Below are 20,274 nucleotides of genomic sequence, written 5' to 3'. Positions count from 1 at the left end.
TTTAAAATTATCAAAACACCTCCAGATTTAAAATTCACAATTTCCAATTTTTTGGCAGATACTTTAGCTCTGGTCTGTATCAAAGGGCCACTTAAATGGCCCTTTGAAATATTATATTCTCAAAATTGTTTCCACTTCAATACATTTATTCAGGAGTTGGGACATTCTATTTCTCACCCCCCTTTCTAGTTGCCTTTCTCCATCTTGTTTATCAGGGACAGAGATGACAATGAACTAAAAATACATGATGATAAAAAATAAAACTGCATGATTCTCATTTCTTTTAACTTAATATATTGCATTTACCAAATAGTATATAAGAAAAACTAATGAATATATCAGGCCTTAACTCTACTAGATTTCACATAATCATAACAGCTTAGTTTTATTAAAAATCTTCAATCAGCAATAAATGATATAAAACTTGTATAAAAACATAATCAATCAGCTGATTATAATCTTTTCATATACTGCAACACAGAAGAATATTTTTATTTCATGATTAACAATCTTCAATAATACTTCTGGCATTTATTACAGCTTTGTATACAATTTCCCTTAAATCAACTAAAATTATTCACAAACCCATTTTGTAATTTCATTCTTTTGCAGTTTTAAATCTCTTACTGCCAGCATCTATGACAAGAGCTGTTTCAAATTTAAGCATGCATTTTTGATTCAATCATTAAATGAAACTTAAAATAATTAATTGAAATTTTTACCATTCGCTGTTTTTTTTTTTTTTTTTTTTCTTTGAGATGGGTTAGAATTAAACCACTCAGAATTAAAAGTCAAAATTAGACTTTAAAATACTTACCTCGAGAGATGTAAATTTTTATTCTTTTTTTTAACAGATGGGTTTAATTCTGACTGTAAATATTTTCTTGCTTCTTTTTAGCTTTATATTTTGAACAGAGCTGATGAACAGTATCTTCTCTGGTGTTAGGCATACATTTGTTAACATTTCTCACACTGCATCTTCAACAATAATAAAAAAAACTACTGGCATGAATGATCCTACAAGCTTTTTCAGATGTTAACACAAAAGTCTTTTTTTAAACTTTTTTCACAATTTTAAAGATATAATAGCACAACTTTCAGCCATGAGTTTATTTGATGTTCTTTAAGAAAGCTGATAAAATGAGAAAAAGCATGCCATATTCTTTCGCAATAACACTCTTCTTGATTCCTTTTTCTACTCGTTAATTATGATTTTTCTATTCATGATTAAACACTTACTGTACAATATTGTTTTGATATGGTAGGTAAAATAATGCAATTAAGCTACCACAAACTGAACGATAGTATAGAACTAGATCACAGATAATGGGGCATGTAACCGTTTCCTTTACAAGATACAAAAGCACGCAAATAAAATGTATTCAAAAATGGTGGATTAACTGCTTTTTTCCTGCATAGCTTATCAACAGAATTCCGACTGCACAGCATATCAAAAGAAAGACAAGAACAAAGACACAAAACATAACTCTTAGAAAAAATATCTGCAATGGCTGATTTATTTCAAAACATTACATTCCTTCTAAATAAAATTTTTAAAAAACTGACTTTCTTTAAAAGTTTGAATAAAATAATTTAACATAAAATATCTGCCAAGTCCAAAAATATCTGCCAAGTCTAAATTACCCACCATTACAATTAACCGTGTTTTGTTGTACTGATTTTGAGATTGACAGTTCACTTTAAGTTCTGAATATCTAAATACACTGGTGTGCAAAAATTAAGGACGAGACGGTTTTTTCAATATAACTTTGTACAAAAGCTTTTCAAATCAACACACTTAATACCGTAAGATCCCCAATACGTAAGGACATGAGTAATGTAAGCAACACTTACTAAAAGAGAAATCAGAGGGATAAAAAGAAGCTTTATTGAAAAAGTAGCATGGAGCGCAATGCGACTGAAGGCCGAAACATCCCTGTGATGGGTGTCCAGCAAGAAACATCCGGTCTTTAATAGGGGATATGATCTCCCCTGACTGCTAGGCAGGTTTCACAGCATCTGCCCATGCTGAGAATGAGGGTGTCAATGAGTTGTTGAGGCATTGCTGCCCATTTGTCTCGCAGCGCCAATCGAAGCTCCGGAATCGTTACTGGTGGTAAGGTATGAGCTGCCAAGTGTCTGCCTAGAAAATCCCATACATGCTTGATGGGATTGAGATCCAGAGATTGTGCCTGCCAATCCATACGTTCAATATCCTCACTCTCCAAGAGCTGTTCGGCAGCTACTGTGCGATGACATGGTACATTGTCATCCATGAAACGGAACTGCGGACCCATAGAGCCTCTAAAAAGACGCACATATGGAAGAAGAATCTCATTACAATAACAGGTCCCGTTGACTGAACCTGCGTCGAAGATGTGAAGGTCTGTACGACTACCAAGCATGATGCCTCCCCAAACGAGAACACCGCCACCTCCATACCTGTCCCTTTCAATGATTTTCGAGGGATGATAGCGGCTTCCCCACTCTCTCCAGATGAGTATGCGATGATAATCGCTACTCAGACTGAATCTGCTCTCATCTGTAAAGAGTATTCGTCCCCATTCATTGTCTCTCCAATTCCGGTGTTCCCTGCACCACAGAGAACGCCTTCTCCGATGGGCAGGTGTTAGAGGTACACACACTGCAGGGCGTCGTGCAAACAGACGACCACCGTGCAGTCTTCTGGCCACGGTAAAACGCGATATCGGTCATCCAGTCGCCTGTGTCGTGTGTCTAGCGATTTCTCCCACTGTCTGCCGCCTGTTTCTTCTGGTCTGTAAGGCAACATACCGGTCATCTGCGGGTGTGGTTCCTCGTGGACGACCACTACTAAACCCCCGGATAGCTGTTCCTCTAGTTTGAAATAGTCTCCAAAGTCGTGAAACGATGCTGTGAGCAATTCCGAACTCTGCAGCCACACTTGTCACACTGCGGCCTTCCTCCAACTTCCCAATGATTCGACCTCGGGTAAAAGCATCCAGATGTCGTCTAACAGATTGATTATTCGCCATTTCTCGCTGAGGCAGCAACTCGGTGTGATTTTAACTGCTATACGGCGTGCAATCTCTTTGCCAGAAATACTGATCTTACACCGACAACATGCTTTATACTACTCAGACACTCCCCCATTACGTCTACCTGCATATCTGCGCATGTGCTACCGTGCGTCACCTTACTTAATCTCCTGATTGGTCTTTCTGTCCGCTTTGCCTCTTCGTTCAGCTGATATGCTAATTTTCGACTTCGTCCTTAATTTTTGCACAACAGTGTACATATATGCATAGACACAAAGCCACAAACTAACTTACTTCCAACTGTATATTCTCCGGAACTGAAATTATAAAAACAAATATATAAATACAAAAAATAACCACACAAAATATGTTTAAGAATACATTGGACACAAAGTATGTTTAAGAATACACTGGTACCTCGGTATACATCTACTTTAGAATAAGTCCAACTTGACATACATCCCGTTTGGATATGAAAATTTTCATTTGGTATAGAACATCTGTTTCGAATACGACTCAAGTTCAATGATGCACAATTATCAGCATTACCCTTATTTACCTCTTATGAGATAATGCTGTAGTCTGCCTACAACAAGAATCGTTCATTCAGTAATCTGCCTATATTAACCCTATACCCATTTAGTAAACAATAACAATTCAGCAAAACAACCTACAATAAAACTTAACATAATTTGGAGTTTTTTCATGTAAATGTTTTGTAAATTCATAAATAATGAGTTTGAAGAAAGTTAATGAATGAGGAGTCAAGCAACAACATAATATCGTTAAGGACACCATGAAAGTGAAAAAAAAAAAAAAAAAAGAGACTTGAAAGCTATGAAGATGGCATGCTTATTTGAGACTTGTCTATTCCATACTGTATATTGAGAACAATAGTATCAACAACCGTGAAAAATAAAGACGCTATTAAACCAGCTACCATTAAGAAAGGGAAGAAACTGTGAGCCACACAGAGATGTTGCAGTGTATTGAGAAATTGCTTTTGATATGAATATCAGAAAAAAACAAATCTTTAGAAATCTTTGGTGAATCTTTAGAAATGGCAAAGTAGTACAAGCTGATCTTTGGGAAAACAAGGTAGCAACAAGTGAAAATGATGATGTATTTAAAGTCAACTATGGGAGGTTTGATAATTTCAATTGGCATAGGCATTCACAGTATTATAAGGCATGGAAAAAGAGCCAGTGTTGGAGATATAGATGCTGACAATGATTTTTTTAGTTTTGGGAATTTGTAAAGGATTAGTTTTTTTTTTTTTTTTTTTTTTTTTTTTTAACTGGCCTGTTTTGAAAATGCTTGAAAGAACCAAAAAGGCATTACCAAGGCACAAGACAATGAAGGAGAGGCTTATTCTTTTGTTCTGTGGCAATGCACGTACGAGTTAGAAAGTTTCTACTGATTTAGCTCTCTGAAAAGCCAAAGGCCTTTCAAGAAACAACGCCCCTAAAACTCAAGTACCTGTATTGTGGACATCAAACAGATGGCTTAGGTAATGATAATATTTCAGTGAATGGCTAGATATGTTTGGGTTAAGCAAAAAGTTGTTCAGGGAAAAAATATCTGCCTTTGAAGGCCCCTCCTGATAATGTATAATGTTCTAACTCACCCTCATAGATTTCATCAATCTGAAGTTTCTCCTTCTCCCAATAATCCATAACCAACAGACCAGCAGGTCATCATTAATTTCATGTAATTCTACACTGAAACACTCTTTCAAAAGTGCTTTGAACTGACCTCTAACAGACTGAATCCTTAAAGTTTGGTTTGGTTTATTTGATTATGGTAAAGCACTTGAGATTAAGATGGCTAGACACTCCTCAGGCCCAGATGAGGAGATTTAGAAAGCCGCTACTTCATAAATCAAGAAAACCTTTGCCAAATGAGTGGATGTAAAAATCTTGCCAAGGAAGTACAATCACAATAAAACATAACACAATTTGCTAAAGCACAGTAAAGAATGAGCACATCATGTTATAATATCCTGAGGAGAAGACATAAGCCGCCGAGTGCTTTGACAGATTTTTTAATAAAGGCCAGAGATAAAAGATATACATATGGTAAATTTTCACTTACAGACAATATATACTTTACCTACTGCATTTGTATTTTAGTATTTAGCATTGTTTTATAATTTTCCCTGAATTTGTATTGGAAAAATTCAATTGATATACATCCAGTTTAGTATTAGTGCAAAGCTTTACGACGTATACCGAGGTATTATGAAAATTCAAGAAATTCACATAATTATACATACATCATTGAAACTAGAACATATAACTCACAATTATATAACTATAAAGAATGAGATATGACCTATTAGCATTTAATGTGCCATAAAATTTAAATAGAAAGAGAAACATTTCATCTTTTACAGAACTTAACAGAAAATTAGATATTAAATCACATGTCACACAAACAGGGTCTTGCAGAATAAGAGCAGAGTTCCATGTGTGAGCTTCATCTATGAGTAAGGAAAACTATGTTGAATAAAAGTTACTCAATGAGATATATGTACAAAATCAATGTATAATATTAATGTTTACAGGCAGAAGTTTCAAGTTAATAAATCAAACTATGTCTTTAGAAATAAAAAAAATTATTAAAAAATAAATTTTAGAATTTTTATCAGAAAGATAATTGAAATTTACAACTTAATTACAGCATACAAATTGATTTATAGTGGAACTGTAAAATACAGGTAGTTAAACAACTTCGACAGTGAGTGTGTTTATGACCTTAAGAGATCCATTGTCATTTATACTTAAATTACCACACAGAAATCCTCTGCATCTGTAGTTTTACAGACTGAATGGATTTTTAAAAAATCAAAACTTCATGGAAAGACAATTTCATTATTGCTTTTCCATCCACATACACTAACACTATACATGTTTCGGAAAGTTTACAAGTGCTCCTGCAGGAAGTTGTTGAGGATGTCCTTTCATATCCTCAGTATGTTTTCCCTCCATGAATAGCTAACTCTCAACATAGTGGCTTGGCTGATATACAAACAATCACCAATAGTTTTATATATAGCCTGATTTCTTTACCATAGGTTTCACACAATATTATAGGAAAATGGATTAGTCTTTTTAAGACTAAAATATTACATACAGGATTATCACTCAAAATTTAAACATCAAGGTATAATTATCAATGACCCTACTTTAATTATAATTATGAACGCCTTCAAAATAGCATGAGAATTGCTAGCTGGTAAAATTATTATGGACTAGCGCTTTTAAACAAATCATAACAAACATTTCATCTTAAAAAAAAAAAGGCAGAATTATCAGCAAAATTCAATTTAATGGAATATATACAGGATTCATAGCCACATTTTAGTTAAAAAAATAAGCACCTATAAGCACTTTTCAAGCACATTTTAAGAAAAAAATAAGCACCTGTCTAATTACATTATACACAACTGCATAACCTTAAAAATTAGACTTGTAATTTAAAATATGAGAAATGCAGTATTTATTAAGAGAATAAGCATTACCTCAACCATGGAAAATAATTACTTTTTTTTTTAAATTTTAAATAACAGTTTAATTTACAGAACTAGTTTACAACAAGAGAAAAAAACTATGCAGAACTAAACTATATTACAAGGTTTAATGATGAAATTTCAGTTCAAAATAAAGAAAATAAATAATAATAAGGCACATTTATTGTATTTCGCTTGGAACCTAATAATAAATACAATTTATTTTTCCACTCATATTGATATTTAAATAATTTAAGTCTAAATCCTGAACATTTTCTAAATTTTCATTGTATATCAGTTTTCCCTTAACAGATATTGCAAGCAAAGTAATTTAAGTAAAAACGAGGAACATTTCTGAAATCAGAAGATAGAAATTTGCTTCATGGAGTCATCCTTTAACCTCTTCGCGACGGGCGAATCATATATGCATTTCGTACGGACGTATGTGAGGCCCGGGCGGTTCACCCGTGCACTCCTGGAAACTGGCCAAGTGAGCGGGCAGTGCAGATATGCATTTTAAGCTGAAACAATTTTTAATAGCCACTAGATGGCACTCTGTGTCCATTACATTTAAACTGAACGTAGTTTTAGTATTCTGACCTTCAGATTGTTTATATTCTGGCTGTTTTTGGTATTTTGCTTGTCAGCTGTGGCTGGGGAGGGGGGAAATCGTAATGTAAACAAACGCAGCTCGGCTCTTTAAATCGCTGCGTGCTAATGAAAACATTCTCGTATCTGATTTATATCCAATTCCTTTTTTATTCTATTTTTTTCCTCTACTTTGTACGGTCTTTTAGGGTTACTGTGCGGAGTTTTTTTACGTTTTGCATTGCCTTCAGATATATTTCCGTTCCTTCTTTTTTTATTTAGGAAAGCCTCACCTCCAGTCTATTATGACGGGAAGGAGGCGCTATTTATCAGAGGAAGAATACCCTAGTATGGTTAGTGAACCATTTACTAACGCAAATGAGAGTACTGATTCATTTTCTAAGGAGTTAAAAAGTGATACTTTTTCTAAGAGTTACAAGGTGATACTTCTCTGTGCTTCGAAATTTACCACGCTCGTTTTCATTTTAAATTTTGTTACTTCTTACTGTAAATAGTCTTTATTGTGTTCTTTTTAATAATTTTAAACTTTATTGATGGATTTTATCAATTAAAACTTTAGAATAATTTGAATAGCTCTTCCGAAAAGTATTATGGAAGAGATAAGCAATTTTTTAAGTATATTTCCATGTAAAATAAAGAAATAAATGTTTTAAGGGCTAATTTTAACATATATAAGAGCTCGAGTAATAATCTAAAATGATACCAAAAATTACGATGCTAAAAGCAAAACTTTTGTTTTTCTGATTTTTGTTATAAAATTAGGCTTAACGATGCAAAACCTCCGTCCTGTACGGTGACTGCCTTCGATTCTCTTCCGTCCCGCACGAGCGTTTTAAACAAAGGTGCGCCGTCGCGAAAAGGTTAACAGTAAAAGCTTAACTAACCCGCATACTTGGAAATTTGCGAATATTCGGACAGTCGAGCGTAACTCGAAGAGGGGGGTTGACTGTAGCCACTATTCAGATTTTTCCACTAAATAAATGCTTTTGACATTTCGTGTGCATCATATAAAAATAAACCAATGGAACTGAAAAATATTCTGCTTAGCAAGCACAGTAAAACTCTTTTAAGTGTTCATAAAGAAATCTCGGACAGAACACCAAAATTATTTATGTGTTCATAAAGAAATCTCGGACAGAACACCAAAATTAATTATGTGTTCATAAAGAAATCTCGGACAGAACATCAAAATTAATTATCTCTGCAAAATATCGCAAAAGTTATTGCACAATACGTGTGCCGTAATTCTTCCCTATGTGATATTACGCAATCAGAATCAACAGCTGCCAGTATTGGGAGAATAAAGAACTAAATAACTGGGGTGTTTTTCATTCTAATTTTCAACAGACGGCGTTAAATTTCCGGAAGAGAGTCATTTTTCTCTTGGGTTGGTAGATCGCAGAACTTTTAGTCCTATTCAATCCAGATTGGAAAAAGATAGAAAAAAAAAAAAAAAAAGTCTGTTGCTTGTTTTGCAGCGAACTGTAACAGTCTCAATATTCGAGATTTTGCGGAGAAAGGTGAGAACCTCCCAATCTTCGTACTGTATAATGTATTGCCCAAAAAATTAAATTATTTTGACTACTCGATTACTTTCCCTTTATTTAAGCCATTCCGAATATTATTCTTTAGAAAGCTAATCTGTGTTAAAACACAACCATTTTGGGAAGTTTACTGTAACTATGTTATAAACATTCATATATATGTTCATAATATAAGCATAATGATCATAATAAACACGAATATGAACTGACCAAGCAGAAAGAGAATGCAAATTATTAAGATCTTGATAGAAATTCAAACGTGTGTAGTATTTGGGTGGGAGGAAAAGAATGCCGAATGTACCGGAATTTTCTACTGCTTTCGGAATTGACCATGAGAACGATGGGCACCTGTCTGTACTCTTCGTGCACACTAAAGGTTATGTTAACGCAGAGAAAAAGGGAAAAGCTATTTCCGGGAGTATGATTCACCATCTGACATTCCATATTAGGAAGAAAAGTTGTTTACTTAGTTTCGGCTTTGGTACGGGGAGAAATAGCACGTTTGGTACGTTCATTAAAAAAAAGCACTAAAAGCAAAAAATAAGCACTAAAAACGAAAACATAACGGCTTTAAAGAAAAAGTAAGCACCTATAAGGGCCTTTATATTTTATTTTCAAATATAAGGACTTATTATAAGCACTTATAAGGACCACTACGAACCCTGATATACTTCTGTGGCAGACCACACAAAGGCAAGAAATTTACGCGTGTGGTCTCTCAGATGTTGCAATACTTGAGCTGTTATGAGATGCGAGAGGGCAGACTCCAACATAGAACAAGCAATAATTTCTTAAGGTTTTACTTGATATTATGACACACAACCTCATGGCCACTGTTCAAGGTAAATGATCTGCACTGCATCTGTCACCAAAGCATCACAATTTCAGACAGGCTGATGGACCAATGATCCCATTTCTTCTCTTATAATATTCCAATTATAATGAAACGGAAGACAAAATAAAACTGAAAAATTAACACGGCGTGAGTCTGCAAACTCTCTTAAACAAGGCAAAAACTCAAAATGCTTTTAAACTCTTGACTAAAGTGAGACTTGCTGCTAACAAAATCCTCACATAACAAGGACATAACTCACAATAGTCATCTCTATGTTAGGTATTCTATATACTTCAATGTTATGTATTGTAATAGAAATTCTCATAGATTTATATTAAATGCATTTTTATACTATGTGTAGTAATATGCACCCTTAAGAAATGCCATCAATGCCAGTTACCACATGGAATTGCACCACATTAGTATACTGTCACCACCGCAGTGGTGACCAAGGACTGGCAACAGCATTAATGAACTATCATCAACTATTCCAACAGCTAAATTAAAATTCATTCCACAAAACTTCAATAACTTCATACTAATCTACATCTTCAACTTGCATAGTGATAAAACCTCTCTGCTCAGAAACGCTTAAATTCAGCCTGGTTTAACACAGCAGATAATAATGGAAATCCAAAGAAAGTCTCAAATCCATCTTCTCCAACTAATTCCCGGACGGCTACCGAAAATCCTTCATGCCAGGGGATATGCCTCTTCAGGCTTCCTCGGGTAGAAAAAATTAATCTAACTTTTCGCTAAACAGTTCTCCAATACAGAAGCAGCTTACTTCTGGCAGTATCGTGATTATGTGATAATAGTGTGATTGCAGAGCAGCATATATTCAGCAATTTATGTGTACTTTACCTTGTGCTTTACATTCAATGGGGCATCTTCAAATATTCTCTGCAAGTGCCTGTTATTTAGCACTTATATTAACATCCCCCACTTACATCAACATCAATATAAATGTAATACAGTACTGCAAAGCTTGGAACAAGAGGTTGTGTGGATTTTAGGATTTTGTGGATTTCAGGACAGAAAAAATAAATCATAATATTCAATATTCAGACTAAAAGTGCAAAAAAAATAAGGCATATTAGATACATTTAATTAAATTATTATATACATTATTGCAATAACTTATATGCATTAAATTATTATTACATATATAAATTCATTATATTATATATACACAGCATCGAGGTTTGCCGATTTCGCCCCATGAAAAGATTTCCAGTTTCCGATTCCGGTGTTCAAATAACTGTTGCTGTAAAATTTCAACAGCTTTTCTTTATTTTTCTGTATATCATATACAATCCTATTGCAATTCCATACGATTCTGCTATAAACTGAAGAGTAGCACCTGTCTCTCTCTTTTGCAGAATTTGCACTTTTTTGCATCATCGTCAATGCAACGTGTTTACGTTTTTCAACGTTGCAAGCAGTAAAATCATGAGTGTGTTTCTTATCTGTAATTGTATTAAAAAGGGCTGAAATTTAAAATATTCTTAATTTATCCACAAAATATCCGAATAAAAAAAGCCAGCACTAAATAATCTCGTGAAATAACAAAGCTCAGAAAATACAACATGAATCGTGAACTTGAAAGAATAGTTGAATGAATCATCTGCTTTCTTATTTCGATGCACATTAGAGGGGAAAAAACTTTTATCATGATGTCAATAATTTGGTATTTCCGTTACGACTCATTATTATTCGGTAATTATGATATCATTATTCGGTAAGTATTTTTTCTTTGATATTTCGTACTCACTATTGCAGTTTCTGGAACCTATAAACTGAATGTTTATATTTTGAGAGCTACATGGATTTCAGGTCGCCGGATTTTCGGTATTTCACTGTATTGCAATACATAGTCTGCAAAAGCAGGTAAGTTCCCCCTGCTTTTCACAAGCGAGTTATGTGAATAATAACTTTCTCTGGAGAAATTTGCATCTTCTACGAGTAAAACAAGCTGTCATAAACAGGGCCTGCCATACTCTTATGCAGGTATCATTCAGGACAAGCAAATCTGCTAGTAATCATCAGGTTGGAGTAACTGTATCATGTGTGCTCATACAGGTGCAACTGGTTCAGGCTTCAGTAGCTGTGTGCATGTGTGCCCATATGAGTGTAAATGGTTCAAATTCAGGATCCTCTAAATATGGTGGTTTTAGGAAGATGAAGTTAGTAGCAACTGCTTGTTTTCTGCAAGACAAAGCACCATATTTTCAATTTCAGTAGTCCAGGCTGTATGGCACATCTAGTGAAGAAAACTCTTCCATATATCTTTCATGCTGTTGTGCACACATTTGGTGGTTTGGAATACACTTCATCAGGCTGCATTCCATTGTACATGCACAAGGTGACTCGCCCATCATGATTAGCAATTCCATATACTAGATGCATATCTGCTAATCCCACATTTGTGAAAACATCCAACTACCTCTGCTGGCAGTTGTCAAATGATTGTTTTCCTGCAGAGATGATTTACTGATTTCCCAAGAACTTCCACTGCATTATGATAACATTTCCAATCCTCCATTACTACTTCATTCCAATTTGCATCTAGATAACCTACCAAGAGATTTATACATATGGTAATAAATTATCCTGTAAACAGGATGCTCTATGGAATCGACTTAAGGTGCTCTCTTATAATGCATTTGTATAGATTAAAAGTGCATTGTGCATTCAGTAGCTGTTTGCAACAGACATCATATCACACTCTCTATACAAAATGAAACAAAGTCCTTCAATTCTATCAAAACTGCAACACTTCCAAAACAAACATTACATAGGATTACTGCAAGGAATCATTTATTAGAGTTCCAATAACATATGACAGACAGGTTTAATGTGATTCATAATAAATATGCAAGCAAGATTTCATGTAGTTTGGTTTACTTGACTATGGCAAAGCACACAAAGGCTGTCTAAAGGGAAGGATGCTTTGCACAGGGCATTCTAAGGGACACTGGTTCATATCCATGTGACACGTGGGATACAGCGAAGACATAATGCAAATAGCATGTTCGCCGGGATTTGTCATGGGTGACACCTATGACAGAATACGAAATTTAAACATGGCAAAGTCCATGAAATTATCTGTCCCCCATGCTTTTTTGAAGTCTGAGATCCTGGCTTACATTCATGCTACATACAAGGAATCATGGTTAGGTAGCCAGCCTCCTAACCATGATTCGAACACGGAGCCAAATTACTAGTATTCAACATTTACTGAAACAAATGACTAACATGTTCTCAGGAGAAATATAACTGCAAAATCTACCATAAGGACCATCTAATGTGTAATGCATCACCTCCCATGGAAATGACAGACAAGCTTTGCTACATTTGAGGCTAAATAAAGACCTGAACCACGTTATAAATATCAGGAATAATTTTATCAAAGGACTGATTGAATGTGAATGTGAATCCACACCAAACTACAGAAGAATGTAGAAAAATTTCTTGGAACTCAAAGATTTTTCTTAATTTAAATGCATCATTTACAACAGCCCACAGCATCATTTACACATATAAATGCATCTCATCACTCGGAATGAGCTTCCTCTGATTTCGTTTGTAACAAATATGCAAAATATTTTTGTGGCTCTGTTCCACTTATTTAAGTTTTTTTTTCTCCCAACAGAATATCTGAATCTTTTGAAATGTGTATATGTGAATTCTGATGACATTCCATATACAATTTACCAAAACAATGCTCTGAACCAGTGAAATTTAATTACGTTCACCCTGCATATTATTACAAGTTCTAAAAAATACCAATTAAATGTTTTTTTAAAACTGTTTTCCAGCTTATTTATATCAAGTACTTTCATGAAATAATGTAAAATATGATATGGGGCATACAATATGTCTTCTTCATGCACATCAAACTAAAAAGAAGGAATTCACCTAGACAGTGAAGACAGTGGACGCACTGGACGACGTTCTCTACGTCCATCTACTCCATATGATTCTATATACGCAGATCCAGAACCTGCCGACAACACCCTATAAGTAATCAATTTCATATATCAGGAAAAACACTCATGACAGAGTACGAAATTTAAATTCTGCCAAATTTAATAAATATATACACTGAAGACCCATTACATTTTGACTTCCCTCAATCTATAACAATGGGCTCGCCCATGAAGAAAACCAATGCGTGTGTGTGGCTGAAGTTGGAGTATAAAAAGCGGCTATGCATTGTCTTTTCAAACATAGCACGATTAGCAACATAAGAAAATCCGTTGATTTTATCAGACTTCGATGAAGGTCATTATGGCTTAGTGACCTGGAACATCAATATCAGAAACGGCACATTTAGTGGGCTGCTTACATGCAGTGCTTATGAGAACACATATTGAAAGTGGCATATGAATGGTGAAACGACAAGTCGCCAGCCAGCAGTGTGTCGGCGACGACGCATTGATTCCAGAGGAGAGCGGAGATTGTTATGCATTGTTTGCCATGACTGAAGAGCTTCAACAGACGAAATCACCAGCTATACCAGATGGTGTTTCTGAACACACTGTGCAGCATACATTACTGCATATGTGCCTACAAAGCCAGAGGCCGAACCATGTCCCTGCACTGACAGCACGTCATCACCAGCTGCATCTGCAATGGGCCAACAAACATTATAATTGGACAAGAAAGCTGCATGGTCTGACGAATCACATTTTCTGGTCCATTACATCGACCGGTATGTGCTAATGCGCCGATTTCCAACAGGGCTAAAGGGCTAGTTCATCAGCTTCTCGCGGCTGAAACCGAAAGAAGAGACTGATGACGTAGTTGGGTTCGCTTGGTCAGTTCTGCTGTTCAGTTTCTTAAGCATTTGCTTGAGAATCAAAACGCTTTGAAAAATAGTTTAATAACCAGTATGAGCCGAGATTTTAGCTCATGAAATTGCAATATACATGCATTTATATATGAACTAGAAATGTATTTACGTTAAACTCTAATATGTGTAAAACGTAAGTAAAACATGCATAAACATAACTATTTTTTAATTAACACATATGCGTAAACGTAACTAATTCTTTAGGTCGAGTGTACCCTAAATGTAGTAATTCTTTTTCATAATCATCTTTTTAAATATATGTAAATAACCCACCGATAACATACGTAAATTTCTACATTTACGAAGAATTCTTTTTGCGTTAAAATATAAGTTAGTCACAAAGAAATTTGCATTATAGAAATATTAAATAAAAATATGCAAATACATTTTGAGAATACATGCTAAAGACATTACACATCTATCTAATTAAAAATCAGTTAATGCTAATAATAGATTTTATAACACATTAAAACGAAACAAATTTCAATTCTTCCATTTTTGCTTTTCAATTAGCGTTGATAATGAGTAGTAGAATTTTGTAAGCTTTTGCAATGTCTATTATGAAAGCATTATTATGGAATATCAGTATTATTATTTAACGTCAATTAATCAAAAAATAATGAAAATATTTTAAAATAGTATTTATATATTTTGGAATTATAGCATGTATTCTTACATTTTAAAAGTATATGCTCTGATACTAATTTATGTTTATTCAGAATTTCATGGTTTATTTTATATAGTAAAATTTAGCAGTCTAAATTAGTATATAATAAATATAATATTTTATATAGCAGCCCAAATAATTAACTGAAACGTGCATAAATTAGGTCACAAATTAAGTGAATAATAAACAAAGTAATGATTCAAATTATTATTTTTGGTAGGAATAATATAAATCAACTTACATGATTTTTTTTCCTATATAGTTTGGTTCGATAATCCTCTATTACTCTTTATCCATTTATTTGCTTTCTGGTCAGCGTTTCTTGCCGATATAAGGGTTGCATTACTATTCAAGTGCCAAACCCTTATAAATGTTCGTAAACGGCAAAATAAACGAATTGCACTCTTATTCACGGAGGGAAAACATTTCTCAAGTTCAGAAATGAGATTCTGAATTACACCTCTACCTTTTCGAAAAAAACTGCCATGAAAAGAACAGAAAGCATTCCATTTTCATCATCGTTTCCATCCAAACTGGTGATGGTACAGTTAATCCTCCTTTAGATAATAAAAATATCCAATTTGAGTCGTTAGGAATATCTACGAATTTTTTTTATATTTCACCCAAAGTAGGATCTTTATCTTTCACACTATATGCAATATAACCTGCCACATAAGCGAGCGATTCTTGTTCATATGCAGACATATCTTTCGTTGAATCATAAATTTCGGTTTCCCAAGGAAGTGACGTACATTCATCATAGATGTCTTCATAATTTATTAAATCATCTTCATATAAGGAAGACTCAAACATTTGTGCTTTTTCATTTGAAGAAAAAGCTGTTTCCAACAGCTCTTTTGTCAAATATGCTCCAACTTTCTTCACATCTTCACAGTCATTAGCATTTGTCTTTAACGACAATTTAGGCAATTTGTTTGCCAATAGCAACCTTTCAGACGAATTATTACGTCTGTTGGAGACGGATGGTCATTAAAATGCCCTAGACCCCGAATCTGGCTGAACAAGCTTTCTAATACATCTTGAGTCAGTCTTGATGTTAAAATATATTTCACATTTATAGATTTTACGTCGTCAAATAAATCGAAAAGCGAATTTATCGATATGATACCTTTCTGAAAAGGTAGCATTGTCTTCTTTCCACATACTCTGAGATCAAAAATCATTTGCTTAATCTCATTTAATTTTTCTTTTTGTACTCCATAATAGCTTTCTAGGCCAAAAGCAGCTTTTAAAGGCTTATTGCTAGGGGGTAAATGGTACAATACTATTCATAATGTCAAAAAAATCATCAACCATTGAAAAAAAATTACTTGTTGCAGCATTACCAGTCAAATGCATAATTGCTTTAGCCGTTGTGGAGGAAAATAATGCTTTTGCTGGTGCTACTTTCTGTCTCTCGTTCCCTTTTACAGATAAAAATTGAGGTTTCAGTTTATAGCACAGTTTAATTTCTCCGATATCTTTATTGAGTACTTCATATATAACGTCTTTGTTTATAACTGTACCATTTCCGAGCATAAAACCTTTATCAAGAAAATGGTTTCTCAAAAGCTTTATGCAATGCGGCATATCAGCGAAAACCCACATTTTGGTGCTGAACTTGGGACTGTAAAAGAAAGATTTATCTGTTGAAATTTGTAATTCTTTCCAAAGGGTCTGACTACCTCCCATGTCAGATACAATTGCTTTGAATCGAAGCCCAGACGATTCAAGTGCAAACAAAATGGAAGACAGAAGATTTTCCTTCATTTGACGATCAAAATCAAAATAAATGGGCTGTTTCCATTGCGAAATGAGTCCTCGAACCAATACAAATTGAGTCTTTTTAAAAGGACCTATCTGATCCAATTTTGAATCATAACAGAGTCTTGAATCTATATGAATTTCATCGAAACTTAATACGCATAATCTTTCTTCGTCAGTTGCATTTTGGCAAGTTTTTTTAATCAATAACAGTACATCATTTAAAATTCCAGGAATGCAACTGAATCTTGAGCACCATCTTTTCAGTGTACTTGCACTTGGAAGCGGAATACCCATTTTTTCTTTCCAGAAGTCGTATGACTTTACGGATAACGATCTGATTACTATGCTTTTTGAAATGTCGTCTGGAGACCATTTAATTCGCTTTTTTTTTTTTTTTTTTTTTTTCATTAATGCATTTATTTGAGTTTCGGTAAATATGTTTTGAATATACGTTTTCATTTTTCTTAGTTTTTCATTTTCTTGATTCACTTTTTTAATGTCTTTCCTCAGTTTCTGAACTTCTTCTAATATTAGTTTTCTATTCCTTTTAAATCTTTTTCTTTGCTGGGAGATAGTTTTTAAATGCTGCTTTCTCTCTGTCTGTAAAACAGAAACCTTATTCTCAAGAGCTGATAATTTTGTGATTAAATCATTCACATTTTTCTGGAGGTTGGAACAGTTACAACATTGCAGAGTAATATTATTTTCAGTGAGCTCCTCATAGCTATTACTGTTATCGTTTTGAAGTTCCAGACATACCTTTTTAGGACTTAAATTCTGAATTCTTTCAAATGCACTTTGTAATTTTTTTCTTTTTTGTTGCCTTTGCTGCCTTGGTGTATTCTGATAAATAACCAAGTCAGGAATACAAGCAGTTGGAATAGAAGTTGACTTCAGTATCTTTTTTGTCGGTAATCCTAGCAAACTATTTTTCATATCATCCTCATAATCAGATTCAGTGAATTGAATGCTGCATATTCGAGCACTCTTTGTGTTAACAATATCCGCTCTTCAACACCTATGCAACCATTCTTTCGTTAACTGAATATTTTTGTACGGAAATCTATGAAATACCACGCTAGTTTCTTTCGTATTATGATACGTATTGCTACAGGTAGCAACGGCACACGATACCATTTTTTCAATGATTTCTCATTACAAGAACTTTCGAAATACAAAATCCCTTTAAAAGTATCATCAGTTATAACTTTCAAGTAAAAAAAAAAAACTCTTTCTCTGAAACTAACAAGGCTAAAGAAAAAGAATCCAAGAACTAAAGATTCAATCTTTCGCATTGATGCTCTCAGTCGACGACGGGACGAACACAGTGACGTCACATAACATCCGGTATCCTCCCCAAGAGGGGTTCGTGTAGGCATCGTTCTTCTCAAAGGGATGACCCAGCCCTTCTCTTTCTTTAGCCCTGGATTTCCAAACGAAACCCTGGCTCTTGGATGCACAGTTGGACAGAGACAAGGTGTGGGGAATTGGGTATTATGGTGTACGCAATGTTTTCATGGAGCACATTAGTACCCATAATATACTCATACAACAGTCCCTGATGTCTGCACACTACATGAACACTGTTGCAGACCAGGTCCACCCATTCAAAAGACAGCAGTATTTCTGGTGAGTGATGATGTTTATCAACAGGATCATGCACAATGTCACAAGGGTCCAATCATCAGGGAATGGTTCTAGGAACATTCCAGTGACTTTCAAGTCATACATTGGCCTCCAAATTCACCTGACATTAATCCAATAGACCATTTGTGGTCCCATCTGGAAAACCAAATATGTGCTGCCATACTACCCCCTCACAATGTGTGAGAATTTCAGGACCAGTTGGTGAATGCTTAGTACCAGATACCTCAGACTATCAGTACCTTCTGGAGTCAATGCCACGCTGGGTGCTGGCAGTTTTGAGGGCTGGTGATCCTACATGTTATTCACAGGGTGGTCAAAACGTTTAACTCACTAAGCAATAGAGGAACACTAACTCTCTGCATGGTGGTTTAGGATAAATTAAGATTCACACCTTCACTGCTGCAATTTTTTCACTAAATTGATGATTAACATATGGGAGGACCATCAGCAAAAATGAGGGGCTTTAAAATCTCTACTTATACAATCAGTCAACTTTTATTTTTAACTGTGCAGTTTTCTATTTGGTTTGCTTAAAATAAATTTTCTTTTTAAGTTTTAAATAGAGAACCTCCTAGATTTACTTCTCTCCTTTACACAACACAGTTTCATTTTAGTTATGGGGTAAATTTTAAATCAAAGCAGTTTATTTTTCACTACAGGAATTTTTCTGGCCTTTCTATGTTTTTTTTTTTTTTTTTAAATTAAGAATTTACATTTTAAATTTTCAAAAGTTAAAATTAAACAGACTGAAGAACATTTAAACAACAAACATTAACAGACTGAAGAACATTTAAACAACATATACACACATTATCACAAATGTTCCCCACAGCACATCTCTAATACATAAAAAATTTATTGATAACAGTTATGGCATTTATTCACAAAAGCTCATGTCTCTTTAAATTCACTGCGAAATGAATCTTAAAAAAAAAGTGACACTAAAAAAATATCAATTAATAAATCAAAACAAATTTCACAGATGAGATGATAGTTAAATCATAAAAAAAAAGGGTAGAGACAACCAAAATCCATGATCTTATACGACTGATACAAAAACACCGAAATTTATTTACATTAAAACCATTATAAAATAAAACAAATCGCTCACCAATGTTATTTACAATCCTGCAAAATCCGCACATTCATCACCTAAGACTAATAGCTTTTCAAGGGCATCCCCAATTTCATAGTTAAGCTCATTATGTGGGTCCCATTCTGTACCTAGCGAGTTGATTTCTGCTTTGTCATCACTATCGCATATCAAATAGTGCCATCCATAGAATTAAAAATACCACACTTTTTGAAGGATTCAATAACTGTTTCCGCTTTTACTTTTTTCCACGATCTGATCGCAAAATCACCCAGCACATCAAATGACATAGTCTGCACAGTTCCATCTTTTGTATACTTTTCATCACATGTGATCTTTGACTGGTTTATTCAATCTAAAGGTTATAGTATCGAAGTTAAAAGACCAACATAACAGCAATCTTAGCACTGTTCTGTATTAAGCAATTTTTAGATTTCTCAGTTACGTGACTCTGAAATCTAACACATAACAAACTGTGTTGATTTCTTAAACCACCTGATTGCTCTGCCAAATATTTTTTATCCACTATATTTTCAGCCATCCATCCCTTTTCATGAAAATGTATGAAAATGCCTTACAAAAATTTTATTTTAAAAGTACCGTATTTGACGGCATATAAGACGTGCTTTTTTTCTTAAATTTGGTCTCAAAAAAGTTACCTGCGTCTTATACATGAAGGACACAGGTTAACTTTCAATACTGAATGCTATTTTTAGCCCAGATAAG

The 20,274-nt window shown here is 34.3% G+C and overlaps 1 protein-coding gene across 1 annotated transcript in view; it reads right to left on the bottom strand.

The window, feature by feature from the left end:
• Positions 1–20,274, bottom strand: part of LOC118200230 (uncharacterized) — a 97,878-nt gene that overhangs the window by 40,114 nt on the left and 37,490 nt on the right. The window contains exon 4 of the mRNA XM_085807771.1: positions 3,312–3,334. Coding sequence (XP_085663897.1) covers positions 3,312–3,334 — 23 coding nt within the window. The remainder of the gene's footprint in view (positions 1–3,311; positions 3,335–20,274) is intronic.

The sequence above is a fragment of the Stegodyphus dumicola genome, chromosome X1 (genome assembly GCF_044657685.1).
Source record: "Stegodyphus dumicola isolate Sdum_Otavi_A_Nest chromosome X1, ASM4465768v1".
Taxonomy (NCBI): Eukaryota; Metazoa; Arthropoda; class Arachnida; order Araneae; family Eresidae; genus Stegodyphus; species Stegodyphus dumicola.
This window is presented reverse-complemented; position numbering and strand designations above follow the sequence as displayed.